At 42.2% G+C, this 21,984-nt stretch overlaps 1 protein-coding gene across 6 annotated transcripts in view; it reads right to left on the minus strand.

Annotated features, from left to right (window-relative positions):
• Nucleotides 1-21,984, minus strand: part of LOC311024072 (furin-like protease kpc-1) — a 173,659-nt gene that overhangs the window by 68,560 nt on the left and 83,115 nt on the right. For all 6 annotated transcript variants that reach the window (XM_084026279.1, XM_084026276.1, XM_084026280.1 and 3 more), the window contains exons 9-13: nucleotides 21,040-21,128; nucleotides 16,329-16,501; nucleotides 14,721-14,936; nucleotides 13,967-14,070; nucleotides 3,332-3,445 (exon numbers count right to left, since the gene is read on the minus strand). In XM_084026279.1, coding sequence (XP_083882405.1) covers nucleotides 3,332-3,445; nucleotides 13,967-14,070; nucleotides 14,721-14,936; nucleotides 16,329-16,501; nucleotides 21,040-21,128 — 696 coding nt within the window. The remainder of the gene's footprint in view (nucleotides 1-3,331; nucleotides 3,446-13,966; nucleotides 14,071-14,720; nucleotides 14,937-16,328; nucleotides 16,502-21,039; nucleotides 21,129-21,984) is intronic.

Below are 21,984 nucleotides of genomic sequence, written 5' to 3' on the forward strand. Positions count from 1 at the left end.
CCACCTTATGGACGGTTGCATCTTCAACTCAACATGCTGAGCCTGGGAAATACTCTACACCCTTCCCTCATGCACTTAATGCACTGCAACTTACTAAAACACTTGTAAACAGACAAAATGCAAGCAGATGAAGCAACACAACACCACTTTGACGACCCATATAATAGATATAAAACTGTTGTGTCCAAGTCCAAGGCAAGATAACAAAAGTTTTAACAATCTGATGCATTTGTTTGGGCTCATTCATAAAGTATTTAATATGTACATATTTTCAATAACGGAAAGCAATTTGTGATGAGGGGGACAATCTACGGGTCTGAAACGTGAAGCCACGTGCCTTAAACTTGCATTCTATCTGCTGGCCATCAGGGGGCGGCGACTCTAGTTGCAAAAAGAAGTCCGATTGTATTAACGTCTATGAAAATGACCCTACTTCTCACTTTTTTCAATCATCTCAGATGCAGTAAAGTTGCTGCTCTGCTGCTTTGGTTCATCACATCCACCTGTCACTCCTCCACAGTCCAAATATGGTCACTTCCTTCACTGGTTGTAAAAATCCAAGATGCCAAACTCGACACTTCACAACTCTCCCAATGAGTGATGTCACCATGATTACGTCCACTTCTTATATACAGACTTATTGTGATTTATTAAGCATATATCTCTTCAAATAGGCCGATTCAAGATAAGATGAGGTGAAAATCAGGAGCGTTCATTTACTCACGATGTATAGATGAGGCCTGTTGTTTCTTTGTGTTTTAATTTGCCTGTGTGTTGCTTATTTGCAGCATTGTTTTTCTAATTGCAACTTTCAGCTCGTGACTTTGATTTGGTGTTTACTTCGTCTCTGTGCTGCTTTTGCACTTGAAAAGAAAATGATCAGCACCGTTTTATTTTTTCTCCTGATGAAATTTGAAATTGTAAGTGGTTCTCCTTGTTTTATCTATTTTTGAAATCACTGCTAATGCTAACTATTTTTCCTTTTATATTTTTTCCCAAACAAACATGAAATGATACAAAAAAAAAAAACTTTCTGTGTGTCTGAGGACTTTTTAAGGGAATGGGACAAGTGCTTTTATCAATTTCAATTGGCTGATTAATTCCACAACAACATCAAGAAAAATGTATCATTAAAATATTCCATCATCTGAGACATCAAACCACAATCTAGCGAACGACAGACTACACTCATACAGCTAAGGTGTGACTTCCCACTATAACTAATACGCTTCAGTGTTTTCTTCAATTTTCTGATGAATAGATCCTCTCATTACAGATATCACATCTAATCTTTAACGTTTTCTAACAACCTCATTGATGGTAAGTGACCCTTTGCTCATTGCATTAGTCCATCCGTCCTTCCCCATCCGTCCGTCCCCATGCAATAAACCATTCTTCATAATTAGCGCGGTCGCCGCAGTATGATCTGGGCATTACAAGTCCTCAGCCACAGGCCCTAAATGGACAGATTTCAACAGACGCCCGCTGGTGTGATCGGCATCATTATATTTTAATTAATCCATTCTTCTCACAGCAACACAGTAATTACAATCTATTTTACGACGCGGCGTGCTGCGAAAGTGGGGATGGAGGAGAGAAACAGGAAGCCAGCGAGAGGAAATAATAACCAGAAAGAGGGGGAAAGAAACTCGAATGAGAGGTTAGGAGAGTGAGGCAGAGCCGGGATGAGGGGAGGAAATGCTAAGGTGAGTGAGACAGAGAGCAGAGGAAAAACATTACAAACGCTATGACTGATTACCAATATGTCATCGCCTGGCTGACATTGTAAAAGCATTGTAAAAGCGTTTATACGATGTCTGGAGGAGTGCGGGGCTCCCTCCCTCCCAGATTCATGCTTCATGCAGTCAGCGGGAGAAGCTCCATTTCCTCCAGCCTCTGTCTATATAAATCAGAGCAGGTACGGACACTCAGACACGCTGTGGGTGTGATAATAACATTAGAGGATTACAATGACACTCCTCCCCGGACAAGATCACCTGTCTCGGCTGTCATAAAAAAAAAAGCTGCTTTTTGCAGTTGAAACGCTTTATACGAGGAGAGTGTGTAGACGTGTGTGTGTGTGTGCACATTAAAGATGACGCCGCCCGTGTGATCCATCACAGACTGTTGACTCCAGACAACTTATAATCACATGAGTTTTACACACAATACACGGTTACTTGCAGCTGACCTTACTTTAAAGTTAATATTTTTAACATGAAACTGCCTTCTACAGTGTTTTTACCAGTTTTGTATCACTGGATCAGTTTGTTTTGAGGAAACCTCTGTGGATAAATCATCTCCGGGTAAAAAAAAACCTCCTTAGGGATGAACACCGATGGAAACCTAGCAGGGAGAAGCAACGACCCACATGATCCCACGTTACTTCATGTAACCAAACTCAGCCGTTTGTTATTGTTTTCATTGCGAGACCCCTGCAGAAAATTACATATTGTGCGTTGACGGTGGTTTATGCAGCTATAGACACATTTTACACCGTTTAATTTACCTGAAATTATCCCAGTTAGAGATCATATGGGATAATTACTGTAATCATACATTCCATGGCCACAACCGTACACAGTTAAACTAATCATAATTCTCTGTCTGTGACATGTTACACTGACAGACAAGCAACTGTTAAACAAACATGTCCACAAGAACAACAGCGGTGTCACATCATTTAAAGATTTCACAATCATTATTAGTATCATCAAGTAGTATCTCCTGTGTCGTTAGTGTGTTTTTTTTCCCCACAGATTGTTGATGTGAAATTTGATTTGAAAGAACAGTTGAGTCATCAATTATCAGATTGTTTAATCCAATAACTAATTAATGGTAAGAGTTAGATAAGAGTGCTTAGAGTGGAACAAGGGGTGAACAGCTAGCCCGGCATAATGGTTTTACAGGAGGTTATGTGCCAGACTATTTCTTGGGAGGAAGCAGTAATCCTCAAGTCTTTCCTGGTTGCCCGGCAACCTCGTGGTGGTCAAGAAGTTTCTGCTCCTGGCCAAGAAAAAGTCTGGCACATAAATACCCGTAAAACCACTTTCTTTACTCTTTGGTTTTCGTACAGAATAAACATACAATATATTATAGTTTTAGAGATGCCGGTAGGTTGTTGTTGTTGGACGGAGCCAGCTGTTGCTAGCTGACCTTGTTTCCTGTCCTTATGCTATGTGAATGAGAGTGTCCTCATTGAAAGTAACTCACAGCAAGTATCCGTTTGGATGGAAGCCTATGAAAGCTAGAAGCTAGAATGCCAGGCTTGAATGTGAACCCCGATGACGATACCACATGTTTGTGTGTTTGCATGGATGGATCACAGTACCTGTGGTGAACATGGTATCCTGCTGCATTGATGTTCCAGCCGGGCTCTTTGGGGTCGGGGATCTTTGCCGTCTTGGCGATCACATGCTGAACATCCCTCCACGTCAGCTCTGGGCTGGGGTAAGAGACATGAAACAGAAAATCATCAAACACACCCTTCCTCCTGCCCCGTGTTCTACACCGACCGAAACCACAGAGGAAACGCTTCGACTCGGCGTGCTGCTCTGAAAAGAAACCTGCAGGGAGCTCAACGTGGGATCTGGTCTTGTGTAGAAAAAAAGGGCTGGAGGCCTGTTTTATGAGGATTACAGCACATTCTATCAGGCTTATACACCATGATAGTGCTGAAGTTTATTGATACATAAACTGATGCAATGTGACACTGCCACACCTTTTTTTACAGCAGGTCCTCGAGACACAGAGACACATGTTTTTAAGTCGAGCTCACGGTTGTAATGATGGTGTCACTAAAAACTGCGACTCCCACAAAGAATATCTGAGACTCTGACTAAAGAGCCGAGAGAGTCGAATGCAGAAAAAGTCTTCGTTTTAATCCCAGGCAGGGGAATTCTAATAGAGCGGACTCAAGTGTCATGTCAAGCAATATACTAATGGAATCCAATTAAGACCTTTAAACTGCGCCGAGAGCTGGAGGATATTAGCTCAGTTTTCTATAACAAAAGACCAAAGGGCCGTCAACGAGGGCTTTTTCGGGATATAAAAAGCATAAAGGAAATTGGGTTTTTCTGCTTTATCAACTCATTATTGTTCCCTAAGAAAATGAGTTGAATGGAGTATAAGAAAACCACTACGCTACACGTTCTGAGTAGCCCTTCCTCTTCCCGAGAAGAAATGCCTTCATCCCTCCAGTACAGTGGGACAGAGCGGAGGTAAATAAAGGTGTGCACTTCATTTTCCCCCATCGTTAATGACACAACTGCAATCACGCGGCTGAGTTTCACCTTCACAGTTGTACACGAGGATGTGAAGAAAAACCCCTCGCAAACAACTCAATCACAAGTAGCCTCTTCATTATTGTGCCGTTGCACGTTAGACATTTCAGGAAATATCAGGCACAGATATAAACAGATGTATTCCATTCACGTATCGGATAAAAAAAAAAAAAAAAAAAAACAGAACAAAAGCGAGGAGAGAAGCTTTCATTAGCAGTATAAAACAAAACCCCGGCAAGCAGCGAGAGCAGGCAACTAAAACAACATGATAGGAATAATACCAGTAACACTAATAATAGATGGAGAGAATGAAACAAAACACAACGCACAAACAATTATTTTAAGCTTTGATTCAAAGGGATTGGAGTGTGTGTGTGTGTGTGTGTGTATGTGTGTGTGTGTGTGTGAGTGTGTGTGTGTGTGTGTGTGTGTAGGGGGGGATAGGCTTTGTACTTTTGAACTGTTGCTGCTCGCTGCATGCGTCTGTGTGTGTGAGTGTGCGTTGTGTATCATATATTAGCGGCAGCAGCGTGATTCTGTTATGTGCACTCCCCCACCTCCATCATCAGCACCACCACCACCACCATCGCCCCTCTGGTGGAATCAGAGAAACCCCCCCGGCCCCGGCTGGTTTGCATAAAGCAAACAAAATTAAATTTGCTTTGCTAAATCAAAGCATGTATGGTATTCCAAGCAGCTCTCTCTGGGACAAATTACTTCAAACGGCCTCCTTTGTATCATAACAGAATAAAAAAAAAAAAAAAAAAAAGAATCAGCCCAATCAGCGACTCTCCAAAACCCTCGACTCGGGAATTAATTATTGAACCGAAGGCTTTTCTCTCTCCTAGCAGTCGGCAACACAGATCTATTTATTTTGGAAAAGTCGTTTTGCTCTTAAAAACACAGCACTGGCTGGGAACCCAGTTTACTGCTATCTCTCTCTCTCTCTCTCTCTCTCTCTCTCTCTCTCTCTCTCTCTCTCTCTCTCTCTCTCTCTCTCTCTCTCTCTCTCTCTCTCTCTCTCTCTCTCCCTGAATGTGTTCACTCCTCTCTGCTGCACGGCCCCTGAAGGGACATGTGAATAGGTTTAGGCCACGAAATTAATCTGAAAACCCCACGACCAGCATCCACCATAGTGCTGGTTAAACAGAAGTATTGCTTATGGTGTAATGGACTTAAGATGAACTGAGCTGTTTACTTGTGAGCTTTCTTTCATATAGAGGCACTTCCCCCCCTCTCTGCATTGCCCCTTTGTATCCAGGCTGGAGAATGTATTGGTTTTGCTGCAGGAAAGCACAAAACCACTATTTATGGAATTTGATATGCAGCTCAGGTAAAAAATGATTAGCTCAAGCAGGAGTCCTTTAAGACGATTTCTAGGGGCTTTCTATTACCTGCACTAGCCCCCCTCATTAGATATGACATGTTACATGTGATTATATTTCATATAAATCTTTTTCCTACCAAAGCTGTAGCCGGTCAGTAACGTGCTAGCTGTGAACATGCTGCTGTGAGCCAGCGATGGTAGCCAAGATCCAAGCTTGAGATGTAGCAGCAAAACAGGCAATACAGTAAGTTAATAAAGTTTATTCTGGATATGTATTTGTACTGTCAAATCAAGTCTAACTGACCACAAACCATGCCTCTTCTGTCATTCTGCTAATCCGGGGTGTTTGATAGATAAATATATACATATTTATAAACAGATTTTTAATTCAGTAATGACAGAGGTTTTCTTGTCTTAACTGAACTGCAATCCCGGAAACCATCTTTATGACAACGATTTATCCTCTGGGGGAAATGTCCGTTATTTCCTGGATTCCAGTACAGCCAGTATTTATCCACATAACAGATATCCAGGAGGCACTCACTGTTTACGGTTAAGTAGCAACTTGTGATATAGGAATTGATTGGAAGTGTAGAGACGACTTTGTGTCTCATCTCGATAAACAGATATCTGCATATGAATGCAGATACAAGAAAAAGGTAAATGATCATCAGACGATAGCTGGTGGGTTCCCAGATTACATTTCGGAGGATGCGTCATGCTTTTTTTGCTCTCCATGCAGACTTCATTCAGTCAAAGCCCATTCAAACATGATTGGTCATACTACTCTGTATCTTACATGTATCTTACAAACCAAAAAAAACACTAGACTGATTCCCTCATGTAGCCATCCTGTGACTCAAAATAAAACCTAAAGTAATGTGAAAACTTTACACCTCTGAAGGATCAACAACAGAACTGACATCGCAATACACTGAAAGCATGTTGTGGGCTGCAGCTGGCAGGAGACCGGGGCAGAATGCAACCATGTATGAGCCTCCTCCAGACCCTCACAGCCTTCATCCCCCTAGCCAAGACTCACAAAGCAGCACAGCAGCCGTCACAGTGAGCACACAACTGTTTACAAATCCCCAGTTAATAGGATCAGGCCTCATTGACTGGGCCGCTCCGATGTGTCTGATGTAATCTATTAGCTGTATGATAGTCAGTGTCTCAGTCCGATCGATAACCCTGGGCCTCCATATTGCTCCACTGTGGACTGTTACTCCTCTTTAGTGCTGCTTAGAATGCCGGCTTAGTGACTATAAAGCGTGTGTGTGTGTGTGTGTGTGTCCATCTACGTGTCCTTGTGTGTCAGATAACACACTGATGTGAATTTCTGAGTTTTAATGCTCTGTGTTGTGTCCTGCAGTGTGTATATGTGCGATGTTAGATCATAACGCATACATACAGTGGCTGATACTTAAGCAGATGTTAATTCTGTAACACTTTAATGCATGAATGCACGTGGGGATTGCGGGCGTCTGTGTGTGTTGTATAATTATGTTGACATTTGTAATATCCACGCACCTATACACGTGGGTATTACTGTACAATGGCGCATATGTGTGTATTAACGCGGCTTTACAGTAGACGGGAGTGCGCGCGCGCGTGCATCTGCGTGTGCTGCGTGTGTGTGTGTCGGAGTGTGTCTGTTGCTGGTGTAACTGGGTTTCCAATTAAGTTGAACCACAGGCCGGATCAATGCTAGTCCTCTGTGTGCAGGGATGAGCAGCCCTGGGCCCTCGGAGCATGCCCACGAATAATTTATCACTCACACTAAGCCTGGGCAGAGAGGAGGAGGAGGAGGAGGAGGAGGAGGAGGATACAGGGAGCGCAAGGACAAAGTGTCCAGCCCAGGGGAGAGAGCGCAAAAGATGGGCAATCGAGGGGACAGAAAGATGGAGGGGTGAAGAAAGAGAGCGAGATCGGGACTCGGAGGAAAAGAACCGTTAGCTCCCGATCATTTCGAAGCATCACGCTCCACATTTGTTTTCTGGTAAACAACCGTCGAAAATGAAATCCTGCGGGGAGCACAAGTCACATACTTCCTTTGAATATAATAAACTGGATGATTGCAAACGCTGTGAAGATGAAAATGTGGAACATAGGATCAGTCAGTTTTCCAGTAATTGCCTTTTGCAGATCAGACAACCAGTCAATGCCATCTGCTTTATGTTCTGTTGGTTTGAGCACACGTGGGTTTTGTTATTTTCATCAATAGTACAATTGATTTCAATTGATTATAATTGACTTTTGAATTGAATAGTTAATAACAAATCCTCAAAATGAAATTGTATTTGTAACTGACCTTTAGAAAGACACACCTAACCAGAACCAAAGCCTTTCACAGGTGAAGTGGGTTGATGGAATGTATGTGGATGTATGAGCATCTTAGGTGTGATCTGGCCTCATATTGGCTTACACATATCTTATAGATTTTACATTTTGGTGCCCTGAGATGTCCAGAGATGGATCGGTTCCATCAAATATGAGCCATCATCGCTCCATAGTGTATCCTCACATGTCTGGAGCCAGAAGAGACTGATGCTGTTATAGTCTTTTACTGCATTTCCCATTGTCTTGTTCATCTCTTCCTGTTTTAACAGGAACAGACACCACTAACCGTCAAGCTTGTTAGCCGGCAGGACATAATGTGTTGGTACAAAAACAAGCAGCGGTTTCAACCCCACTGTCTCATCCCAGGAAGCACATCTTCTGCTTGGACACTTCGCGTTAAGATCTTCGCAGCTTTTAGTTGAAAGGCATGAGAAACGAACACGTGTGCACATACTCACACCCGCTTCGTCATAACTGCACAAAAACACATACGTCTAGAAAAAAACACATCCATGCAGCCACACCGAACCCCAAATAATGTGCGACGACAGACAAACATACAGAGTGTTGAGTGTCAGAGTCTAATGAGTTCTCCGTCTCTGTCCTTAGTTCGTCTCGATTAATCTCACAGTAGCGAGGCATGGACTGGTAAGGCGCTCCACATCGCTCTGTAATCTTCTCTTAATGTGCTGCACTCAAAGCCTAAGTGAACCCATTTGGAGTGACTGTGAGCAGACTGAGATTCCTCCCATGTTATCTGAACAAGTGTTACTAATGGGTTTATCAATTAGGCCAAGTCCAATAACTGCATGCCTGCAATCTCCTTTAAATACACTCCACCAGCGTCACCCCTTATTCCTGTGGTTAATGTAGACAACACACACACATGTGTGTGTGTGTGTGTGTGTGTTTGTATGATGGGCAGTTTGGATTTGTAAGTCTGTACTTATGTGCATATATATTTGCATACGTGTGTGTGTGTGTGGTTGTGTGTGTGTGTGTGTGTGTCTGTGTGTATGACTGGTTCAGCACAATAAACTTATCACACACAAATCAAATGAGTTTAATGTGAGAGATCAATACACATGTCGGATGCTTAAAAGAATGCGTGCTCGGATGATAAAAAGTTTGAATGTGTTCATATATAGATACATACGCACGTACAGTACAGCAGTTGTGCACGTGTGTCTGCAGGGTTCGACAGAAGCAGTGGCAATAAAGCATGTTGGGTAACTTGATTGGCCAGCGACGGCATTTGAAAATATGGGACTAACAAGTATTTTGCTTACGACTTCAGCAGGTAGTTGCTTTAGTTAGCTTGTTTTCTCCCTAAACCTAGTTTCACCTGCTGTCAATGAGAGATGCCAGCTATTCCACGCTTAAAATCACTGGGTGCTACCACCGACTGGTGGTACGTAGGCTGTACAGCTACTGAGGCACAGTGCAGGCATAGTGGTGCAGATAAATCTCCACACACGGCCGCCACAGGAATGTGCAGATCTGTGCCGTGGCATAGGTTTAGCTCTTTTTTCCCAGGCCAGCATATATATATATATATATATATATATATATATATATATATATATACAAGGGGCCGCTACATTTCTGATCTTTGTAGGAGGAAAATTCTATCACCATGCAACGTAATCACTTCTTCCTGAATTGCTACGTGAAGTGTGTTGCATTGTACCTCTTTGTGTATACATGGCCACGTTTTTGTGCCTCGTGCACCACAGCCGGCAAAATAATTGTACACTTTTCCGTCATTTTGATGATGTCTATAGTTGATGATATTTTCCTGTAGAGATAAAAACTAAAATGATGGTACTTTCTGCTCTGGTATACAGTGGGCGACGTGCTTGGCTCAGCCCTCGGAGCCCTGAAGCCCCAAACCCCCCGCTGTGTGAGTGTTTGAGTTAAGACCAATTAGAACAAGTGGATTCACTTTTCCATGTGCTCTCCCCACCGAGATCACTGGCTGATTACTCCTCAACTACCCACAGAGAATGTTTTATATGTTATTATGTTATTATGCTATGGCTGAGAGACAAAATACCAAGTCTTAGAAGATGTGAATGCAGTACTACATACTATCCCTACTGCTACAGTAAATGAGACAAACGAGTTGTTATACATGCAGTACAACAATCAGCTACTGGTTGACAAAGCAGTCACTCGAGACCAACCTGCGCACGGTCTGGATTGATAACAAGAAAACCTCTGACTCGAAGCCACAATCATGGATGCTGGAATGCTTGGAGCTGTACAACATCAACAGGACACTAACATCCTTCATCAAGGACTCAATGAGCTGTGGAAGAAGACTCGAGAGGCCAAGTCAAAGCCAACAGCACAAGTTACCATCCGGTGTGGCACATACCAAGGAGGTGCTCTGCCCCCGCTGCTGTTCTGCATTGGCCTGAACCCCCCTCACCAAGACCAATACTAAGAGCTGCTACAGAAACCTGTTCCGAAGTGGTGCAACCCTGGATGACATCAAGCCGTATGCTAGGAATCAGTGAAATCACCAGGATCTACAGCAACGACATCACGATGTCATTCGACTTTGACAATGACCCCGAGTTCCAAACATAAACCACTGTTTTATGAAGTGAATCTGTCATAATATTTATATTTCAAGAATCGAGAGGCCATACAACAAAATGCATGAACATTGGAGTATCATGGGGCACTAGAGCCAGAGTGGATGACTTTGATGTCTCCTATCAAAGGCTACAAGAGGTTAAGAGATTGTTTGTACCTTGTACAAGACACCAAGTAAGCATGAAAGGGTGGACAGAAGAATGGAGATCTGCAGGTGTAAAGAGCATGAGGTGAATCACAGTTGAATCAAAGGTTCAGCTTCCTCTGAGCAGACGGACAGACTGGATGAATGAACGGATGAAAGAAACATAAAGTGACAGAGAGGCTGACACGGTGATAAAGTGAACAAACAAACAGTCGGAGACAGAGAGACGGACGAAGAATTGATCTACTCCGATGGTTTGTTGGACAGGTGTCGAGACGGATGGATGGAGACGGATGGAAACACAGAAAGAAAGGGCCAACATAGTGTCAGAGAGACAGATAGACAGTGACACCCTCACACTGTCAGGGTAGCAGAACACCGAAGGGTATCCCGGTAGCACAGACGACAACACACTCATTTAGGCGTTTTGTATCTGCGATATCATAACTATTCCCGGCAGAAACCCTTCATATCATATCAGCTATGACAAATTTGAATTGTTTCCAAGTCTGTGCAATTTCACTAACGTCTAGTAAGCATTTGCATGTTTTCCAATATGCTTTTGTTTCCCTATTTTATGAATTAACAAAGTTAAAGCGAAAGACTGCAAGACGACTGAGCATTTTTCGCATGAGACGGGAAAAGCTTAAGAGCGGAATTGCACGAGGAGAAAATGCAGGAGATAATAGAATGATTGAAAGGGGGATTAAATCTATAATTCCAAAGACATGTATTAAATGTACCCTCATGTCTGCATGTTTAGATGCGTGTGGATACACTGTATATGGGGAAGCTCGTCTCTGATGGATGGGGATCAGAGAGAAAGAAGAAAAAAACTCTAGGTTTGAAAGATTGAGAGAGAGAGAGAGAGAGAGAGAGAGAGAGAGAGAGAGAGAGAGAGAGAGAGAGAGAGAGAGAGAGAGAGAGAGAGAGAGAGAGAGAGAGGCGGTTGAATATATGAGTGATTGTGTTTGTGTAAAATGTGGGGAGAAAGAGTGAGACACAGAATGAGCAAGTGTGAGAAACAGAGAGAGAGAGAGAGAGAGAGAGAGAAAGATATACACAGAGAGAGAGAGAGAGAGCACGGCTCCACAAAGACGTGAGCAGAATGCAGCCGATCTGAGCGGGAGAGGTGATATATAGTTTAGTCAGTAGCAGCAGGTCACGACAAAGCCTTTAACAGTAATGTCCTGGGAGTCGCCTCGCCCAGGGGACCCCACGCTCCATTTTACAGCCAAGCGACTGAGACTGAGACGCCGTGGCATGACAGCTGGAGCAGTAAAGCTGGCCTCTAGTACCATCCATAACATGAAGGAGGCGTAGACGCCGCTGATACCACCACAAAACACCAGGCCCGAGGCCACACCGACAGCTGGCAAGTTAAGAGGGATGAGGAAAAAAAGGGGGCTTGGGAAATGGTAGGAAGTGGCAGACGAGACAAAAGAGGCAGAGGAGAAAAGGGAGCGAGGAGATATATTTGCCGGTTTAGACAGAAACAGAAAGAAAGGAGCTAAAGATGATGTGCAACAATGGGGGAGCTGAAGCCCATTTCGCACATGCCCTTCAACCCCAAACTTACCTCGACGTTACCCAACGACTGAATCATTCGGACTGGACATTAAATGTACTTACACTGCCAGCGTCCTACTACAAAGTCCATGGAAGGTGGACCATATGAATATAAACATCTCAGTGTGATGAAGAGGGTTCATTTACACAAAGACGCCAATGAAAATGTCTAACTGGAGAGACAACAAGATTCTGTGACTTCTGACGGCCAATCGCGGAGATCGTCAGAGAAATTCAAAAAACGGCAAGAAACGGCACATGACTGTCCTCCCTCCTGCTCTTCCCAGGGGCCACACCTCACTTGAACCCAGTATTTCCAGTTGGTGAGCAGTTTTTAGCAGTCCAATCAAAAACAAAGGATTTGATTTAAATCCTTCTAGTAACTGTATAGGGCTCAACCATTTAGTTTCACCATGAAATACGTCACAGTGCAGAAGCTAACGAGGCTCGAACTTCTGTTTCGCTGGAACTTTAAGAAAAAAAATAGAAAGAATGGGAAAAAGGGCATAGATGAGTCACAAGATTATAATATTATTATTTTAACAACACTCTTTTAGTGTTGACATTATTAATCCATTGCTTGATAACATAAAACAATTAATTGATAATTGCATAAGTAATAGATTAACTGAAAAGTCAAATATTCAATGTGCTGGATTGATTTATAGCAGAAGGAGGTCACTGTGTACTCCCAGAACAAACTGAGGGAAGATTTCAGATTTCCTTGCAGCAGTGCACATTAAAATGAAAATTACTTCAAAGTGTTCTCCTGCAGAGAAAACAAAGACATGGTTTTAAGGAGGGACGTGGGTGAAAATAGCAACAACATAGCTCTGTAAAAGAAAGCACAGGGGGGATGTGGTCTTAAATATGTGAACAAATAATACTGACAATACTATTGGTACAACATTGTAAAGAGAGTGCCTGTAAAGCATTGAATAAGAAAAATCATTTTATTTAGTGATGGTTAAAAAAAACCTGCTATTAAAGGGGGCCTGGGTCCAAAGGGAGTATATTTATAATCATTGCGTAGCCTCTTGCCTGCTCTGTCGCGGCTGAGCTCAGAGAGAAGGAGAGAGTGAAGTGAGTTGAAGACAACTACGCTTGTTACTTTTCGTAAGTGCAATAAATAAATGATCAATACACCTGTTTGAAAAGCATAAACATGATGAAAACATGTAGAAGGGTGATATTTCAATCTGCTGTCTCTGTCTAGTTCCTTTTACCTAGTGGAGAATCAGTGCATGCGTCCAGGGCTTTTATTGTGAAGGGTGGGATTGATGGCGTGAAGTTGTTGCCATCTTGACTCTGGAGCCTCTGTTATTATTTAATTAACTTCAGAATATATATGTGCAAAGGTAACCCACGGCTGCACAAGCTAAAGCAGAAGCTGCTTGTATGTATGTATGTAACTGCTGAGCTTAGTTCGCCCAGCATCTTAAAATTGTGTAACTCTTTGTAAACTTCGAGCCGCCGGCGGAGACAAAGCGGCCCCTCCCCCCTCTGCAAGCGGCACCTGCAGGCAGTGAATCACACCAGCGGAGAGAGAGGAGGACGGGACGGATGACTGATACTGACTGATGTCTGTGTTCTTCATTCTTTATAAACTTCACTCAGTGTTTGGATGTCAGTGCTATGATTGATTTCAGTGATGTAGGATGAGACTGTAGTAACGCCGGTGTACGAAGAGACACTCACTTCACTTCCAACATCAGAGCCAGAATCCCTGCAGCGATTGGGGCGGCGCTGGACGTTCCTGCAAAGTGTCTGACACAGCCGTCCCCCATGTTGGTCACAGTGATCTGGAGAGAAAACAACATGTCTTATAAGACGCAGTATGTGGATGTATATACAGTAAAAAGATGGGTGCCTGTAAGCCCTTCTGTCTCCTCTGAAACGTATTTCAGTGGGTGTTTTTTTGGGAAAAAGACTGATGCTCCCACACTGATAGAACGGTAGAACATGTCAACATAGTTTTACAGAGATGATGATTAAAAAAGACTGGTGTCTAATCTGACCACCTCCTAATACGAGGTGGAAAAGGGCGGACAGAGGTGATATCGCACTGACAAAATTGGCTGTTTCTGTTTCTCGTGTTTCTGCAGCCCGGGAGTTGGCACCAACTTTCTTCCTGGCTTTTTCACCGCTACCTCCGTTATCAACACCTCGGCTTCTTCCTCTCCCTTTTCTCAGCCACTGCAGCCATGCTTTACCTCCAATTAACACTCGTTTGCTTCTGCGTGTGTGTGTGCGCGCCCAGCAGTCACCTAGGTCATTTGGCAGGCCTCTATAAATATCACACCAGTCGCTGCTCTTTAACAGGCTTCTAACAGCTCACAAGAGCCAAAGAGCAGGGCTGCTGGCAGACTCTCACTCTCTCTCTCTCACACACACACACTCATTAATGATAAACACTGTTGTAAGATGTGCTAGGCAGTGCATGCACACTAACCAGTGGTAGCGGGCCTCCCACGCCGGTCCCTGTCAGAGTGACGGCCATCACACCGGGGCAGGCCTCGCCGAAGGGGGCGGGCTTCCCCGTTTGAGAGACAGCGCCGATGGCAATGTTGTAGATGGAGTTAATGTAACCGTCTGCACCGCAGTGGTCATGGCGAATTCCGCCATTACCTGCCGCCCACACAAAGATGCTGCCCTTCCCACCTCGGCCCTGAAAACACAAACAGGGGGAAGTCAAAGCTAAAGAGGGAGGGGAAAAAATGGATTTCATAAAGAATGTTTCCATCTAGCGGACAGCAGAGCATTTCAAATGCCACATGGAAATATACATCACACTGTATATAGTTACATAGGGCATGATCATAGGGAGGAAATATAGGATTCCTTTGACTAGAAAATGCATTTTTTTTCCTAAATATTATTTTTATATTGGGCATTTTTCATTAGTGTTCTTTAGTGAAGCTCTTTACAGTCATGAAACCTTTGGATAGTGATGGTTGTTCCACGACAATATAAGGAAATGTGGTCATTTTTTCACTTAAAGGCAGAGTAGGTCATTTTGAAAAAACACAGAAACTTTGACTTTGAATGCATCGCTAAACCGGAAATGTCCCGCCCCCTATTTTTAGACCTCTGTTCAGTGCCGCTCCCCCAGAACGCCAAACGAGTGTTCGAGATCGGCAGGGTGCTCCCAATCAGGAAGTAAGCATTTACAGACAGGCAGAACGTCCAATTATTTTCTCCGGCCGGACTTTTTTGATTGGTCGGGGTTTTTACAGTCCTCGACCACAGATGACATTTTTATTTTATTTCAGAGTATTTCATTTATTGTATGTTATTTGTTATGAGGATTTTAAGTAATATAAAAGAAAGTGTTTCTGAATAGAATCACCTACTCAACCTTTAAGTTTTATTGATAGTTGTTCTGATAAAGGGAAATCTGTTTGTTTCAACACCGTATGGATGAATAAAATGTATCATATTTCAGTGAATTCACAAGCACAGATAACACAAATCAGAAGTGAAACTAAAGTGAACTAAAGCTACAAGGCACATGTCGCAAAAGCTGAAATCCCCCAAAAATGGAGAAATGCCAGAGGTCAGATTTTGAATACATTTAAAACATGGACGAATAATAATAAGGGCCCCTGGGCTCACACACGTAAAAGATGACTATCAACGGTGAAATGATAACTGCCACTTCAAACACCTCAGTGGGACGTTGGGACCCTCTGAACCCTTGGCCCCTGCTGTGTCCGTTTTGTAATCCATCCATTTCATGGAATGAATCAACACAATAGGATTGTATCTCAAAACAGCCGAAAAAGAATTGCACAGAAGTCCCAAAGACCGATGGAAAGATAACTTATGTAGTCAAGTTTTAATTGGACCAATTTTCAATACATTTCTAAATCCCTCTATAATCTCACCGATACGAACGGACACTTTGTAAACCCTTGAAAATAAATAAGTGTCTATTTAAATGCATCTACATAATCCCGACACTGAATTCTGTCCTCTCTGATCTCCGCTCCGCTGGCGGTGTGGATGTCTGCTTTACATCTGACAGACAGCAGCGTGAACCCCGACATGAAAGCCGTGCCTTGTGAGCTCCTAGCTGAAGGGCGCGCGCTGTCAGGCTGTGCGGCCCGTCCATCGTGGCCCCGTCGTCCGGCGGGCCCCAACTGCAGACGTAGATGTCGATGAAGTGGATGTTGAAGGTCAGAGCTGTGGCCTCCATGGCATCGGTGACAGAGCCGTCCAACAAGCGGATACCTGAGACGGATTGAAAAGGTCACACGGATCAGAGTTCGCGGGGAGGCTTGTGGAGAAAACAAAAACAGTTTTTCAAAAATGTATCGTGGTGCTGCTTGGACACACAGATGTGGGCTTTTGCGTCGTAAAAATGATTGGGGTATGCCAACTACATTAAGTTAATACAGTAAAAGAGCTGTGACATAGTACCTGAGGTGCAAATACATCACAAGCCCATCGCAAGCACACTTACAGGCCTATAGTAGAGTCTGCTCCTGGTGTCTTCACTCTCTTTCTCATGTTCCTGTCTTTGTGAGCTATTTGTGCCTATTTTTTCCTCTTCTTTCATATATCTTCCTGTTTCTGTCTGCTTCTTTGCTCCAGGGAGCCTAGACGGTGTCTTCTAACTTAGCGTGCTGTCAAAGTGGAGATTGGCAGCGCAAATAACGCACATAAAGTATGGTTGGAAATATGGATTACTTCACATTACATAACTTTTCCTCAGTTCAATTCTGATGGCAACAATTATTCATAAGAAACTGATCCCCGACTATGACCGCCAAATAACGTTATTGTTGCAATATCTATAGAAAATGTCAAATTTGAATACATAATAATGATATCAGTCAAATTAAATCAGTTTGATTCATCACAACAGCATGATTTAAGAGGTGTTGTATTATAAATACAATATTATCATATGTGTATCATTAACATAATATCAATATTTAATTTTTAAAATGTTATCGTCAATACCGGTAACTTTGACACATACGTTTACACTTGTTACACAATATAATGCTCCAGAAATAATTGCAACAAATACGATTATTGTCATTTTAAGAACATTTTATGCCCCTCTTATAAACGATAATATATATATTATAATGTTATCATTAGGCGAGAACAACCTTATCAAGGGACTGGCGTTTCATTCTTAAGAATATTCAGAAAATTGTGAGTTTCTTTTTTAGCAATATTCTAAATAAATAAAACATAAATCAAATAAATCGCACAACCATAATAATTAATAAAATGGACTAGCAGGCTGTGTGCCATGTCTGCACAGTGTAAGTCTTATAATGGCAGGGAAACCCCTGCTGTTCAATCTGTCATCATCATGGTGACATCCTCATGAAAAGAAACACCCATGGAAACACAATGAGGTGAACAAAAATGATCGACATCAAGTCTCCATATCGTGCCATAACTTAATTATAATGCAAGGCCTGAATATAATCATCGTCTTTTATCTCTGTTTTGGTCCCCACCAACTCTCCTGATCACCAGCAGTATCAAAGGCTACTGTCTTCCCTTTAATGGACCGTTCAACCCACTGCCGACTGGAAAAGGTTCAGCAGCATCAAGGCAGGACCACAAGGCTGCCAACAGCATTCTTTAGAAACATTAAAAAATATATATATTTAAAAAAAAAAGCCAATTATTTTTTAAAAGCTTTAGATTTTAGAAATCTACAATTGGGTTAATATTTTGCCAGCCGATTCAAAAACAGGATATTAAACCTTCAACCTCTGTTTTTATTAAAATAATTCACTCCTTTCAAATTGAGATTGATTGAGTTTACAGTTTTGTGTTTGTTCTGTGGCGTTTTGCCAGTAACATTCACCAGATTCTTGCTTCTTCACAGACTATTTTCTTTATTTTATTTTCAATACAACAACGGACAATGTCGTCGTTGAGCATAAATGCCTTCGTCTGCTCATAGCACATACGTCATCTGTGGCGGCCCCCTCCACGGTGCGTCGCTCCCTGCTGGCTGCTGCGGACACATACAGCTTAATACTCCTTGTGCTACTGTGCAGTACTGTGTTTGTGCATGGCTTTGTCTTTCTTTTTTTTTTAGATCTGTTATCATTGTTTCCACTGTAGCACTAAAGGAACACGATTGTGTTCTCCTGTACACTGAATATTGTATTTGGAGGGATTAATGATCCATTCTTCCTTGAACCTGCTTAACACTGCACTATGTTCACTGGCTAGTCGATATCTTTGTCTGCTTATCTGTTAGGTGCTGGATAGGATAGCTTTTTTTGCTATGACTAAAATGTTTTTGCTATGACTAAAATGTTTTAGCTATGAGTAAAATGTTTTTGCTATGACTAAAATGTTTTAGCTATGACTAAAATGTTTTAGCTATGAGTAAAATGTTTTTGCTATGACTAAAATGTTTTTGCTATGACTAAAATGACGCCATGTCGGTGAGAGTGAACCGAAGCGGTAAAGCTGCATGCTGGGATACCAAAACTAATAGCAGAAAGATGCTATAAAACTGAGGGCAAACTTTTCACATACAAGTCATGTGATCTGATATCAATAAAATATTAATTATAGCCACTTTAAGACTGCTTAATGTGGCACAAAAAAACAAAAAATAAATTTTCACACAAATGTCCTTACTCTCTACTCTCAATTTACCCGGGGCGGATTTTCACATGAGTTTTCACTGAAGGATATCCTTGAGCTTGTCTGATGATTGAATTGTTAAAAAAGAAAGTTGATCTCTTCTTCTAATTGACTAAATATAATCTGCTTGCAATGCATCAAAAAATGTATTCCAAATGAAAAGACGACCGCTTTTGTGTGACAAACAACACATTCAAGATGACTCATCATGCTTAACTCGTCTTCTTTCTGTCGATTCATCACATCCGCACATTACTTGTATACTTAAAACGACATCAAATCTAACAGGAGCACATGCGTTCACTGAGCATTTCAAGGAAAACAGAAGCACGCGGAGAGGCGAGGCTCAGGCGGCCCTCGTTGTCAGACAGCGGGACCAGGTCTAAACAACGCCCAGTAGCTCCACATGCATGTTTCATTTGGGTCTTGCCCCTTCGTCTCCTGTGTGTCAAACTCTGTTTGTGCGTCGGGATAAAATAAGACTCAGCAAGGTGAAATTAACAATACCTACAAAAAGAGATTCGTCTCATAAACAGTTTCTTTCCCCTCCTCTTCTAGTCAATTCTGCTCTCATCAGCCTCTGACAAATGAGGGAGGGTCACGGGTTAAAGGTCACAGTGCAGAGTTCAGACGTCAGAGTTCAACCGAGGGTTTCCTCTATTCATACTCCACGTTTGGTGCTGATGACGCCGCTGTATTAGCGTCCTGTGTTTGGATCCGATTGCTGTTTTCTTACTCAAACACATCATGTACTCCTCATTAACTTTTGGTTTATAGCACTCTTAGAGTATCCTATAAAAATCTTTGATTTCACACCGGAAAATGGGAGATCTTCTGCATTCGGTTCATTCATCCCTCGCCAATGTTACAACCAACACTAAAAAAAGCCATTACTGAAGCTCCCACTAAAGAATGAGCTGTTAAAGAGGGTCAGCACGGCTCAGTAGCAGCCAGTCACCGTGTCGCCTGTTGCTGTCACACAAACCCAAAGTCGTACACACAAAATAAATGACTTACTCCCGCACGCTCTTTTGCTTTTTCAAGAAATGTTTAGGATCACATAAAAGTGGAACTTTCTCTTAAAGACTTCCAAGCCGACATGTGACTTCACAGTTGATGAGGCTATTTTCAGCTGTGATTTGGCACAATAGACTAAATTAACAAAAACTAGGAGACCGTGAGGAAACAAACTAAAACAAATCATACATGTTCATATTCAACCTAACCAAATATGGCACCTAGCCCTTTGCTTTAGCATAATTTACAATGTTGTAGGAAGTTGTAACATGCATGTTTTTGCTGTCAGAAGTGGTTGAACATAAAAAAAACATGCTAAATTTAGTTTTTTTTTAGTCAACACAATGTTCGTTAATAAAGGGGGGCTATGCTTTTTTAAATGTTTTATAAATTGAATGCATTTTTCACCTGTTTTCTGAGGGAAAGTTGAATAAGGTTGGGTTCAAGACATCTTGTCACAATTTCTTTCCAACAGTTTCGGTAGTTTTCCCATAGTATTCTCCTTCAGTCTGTCAAAGAGGACCCATTATGCTTTTCTGCATTTTATTTCCTCGAGTGTGTTATAACGCTTTTTGAGCATATAAAAATCTCCGGAGGTGCAAAGCCTAAAGTCCATGCCCAAATGGAGTTTCTCTCCCACACAGAAACAGCCTCAATTCAAATCTCGTTGGTTGACCAAACAGAGTGGGCCAGCTGACCAATCAGAGCAGACTGGGCTTTTTGGGAGGGAGGGACAGGAGGTTAAACAGAGCTTTTCAGAGAGAGGCTGCAGCACAGCCAGGATGGATAGATAACGTGTTTTGTTTTAGCATTAAAGCATGCAAACATATTCTAGCAGTTACTAAAAATACAAGTATGCACCAGAAAAGGAGCACATAAGTCCTCGATGCTGAACGCCACACAAAAACATCCACCTTGTACTGATAATGTTCATGGAAAACATTAGTTGTTATTTTTTTTATATATAATATTACATGATAGTGACTACTTTAAAAGAAATAAGTGACCTACTACAAGTGTTTTTGAAAATGCCATGTCATGGTCTTGGCCACAGCAGTCCACCCACAATGCACTGCCTCCCACTGTCTTGAGAGATGAGGCTGTATTGTTTTCCTCACCTCCGATCCTGGCATTGAAGGCGATGCCTACACCGCAGTAGGAGTTGTTGGCCTCCATGGCAACTTCCCCTGCACAGTGGGTACCGTGACTGAAACAGAGGGGGGGTAGGATGTAAGCAGTTTACTGAGACAGAATATGCAGAGATGGGAGTTATTTGGATGTAACGACCTGAATACATCCAAAATTAAGCCTGGACGTACGATTACATAGAGTGCATCCTGATTTTAAGACTGGCTAAGATACTGGACACTGCAGCTCAGTCCATGGAAAGCCTTCTGCAGCTGATTCCGGCTCATACACAGCACTGACACATATATTATGGCTCGACATCTCACATATGTAGCTGATTGATTTTACTACATTTTCAAAATATGTTCAACATATTTGCCATGACATACTTTTTTAAAATTACATTGTGAGTACAACATACTCCATTAGGCTGATTATCTGGTTGTTAAGCCCCTCCTATAGCTAAGTTTGTCAAATAAATATGAATTTAAATACAACAGCGGCAGATTTCCACTGAAAATTATCAATAATTTGTCCTTGATTTCAGAGGTAGACAAAAGCAGCCTTTTGCTATGTTCTATATTCAACTGTTTAGCTAGCTAGGTAATTAAGCTAGTGTTCTGACTGAAAAACGCTGGCTGACTTTAAATGGTTTCAGGTGGCTGCTCTTAAAAAGAGAACCCTGTAAAACAGGAGCAGCCAAATTTTTATGATTGTGGACCATTCACAGAAAAATAAAAGCATTCATGAGCCAAACAATAGTTGGCAAAGCGTAGGTTTCAACCAGTTACACTACAAAGAGATCTGTTTTTGTAGACAAGAGAACCCCGTGTGCCAGAGGACAAAGGGTGGGACTGAGGTTCTAACATTATACCCTTTTTATCACCACAAATTAAGCAAACGCATGCCAACAATACCATTTGCACCCAGGCAGA

This window comes from Eutrigla gurnardus (assembly GCF_963514095.1).
Source record: "Eutrigla gurnardus genome assembly, chromosome: 14".
Taxonomy (NCBI): Eukaryota; Metazoa; Chordata; class Actinopteri; order Perciformes; family Triglidae; genus Eutrigla; species Eutrigla gurnardus.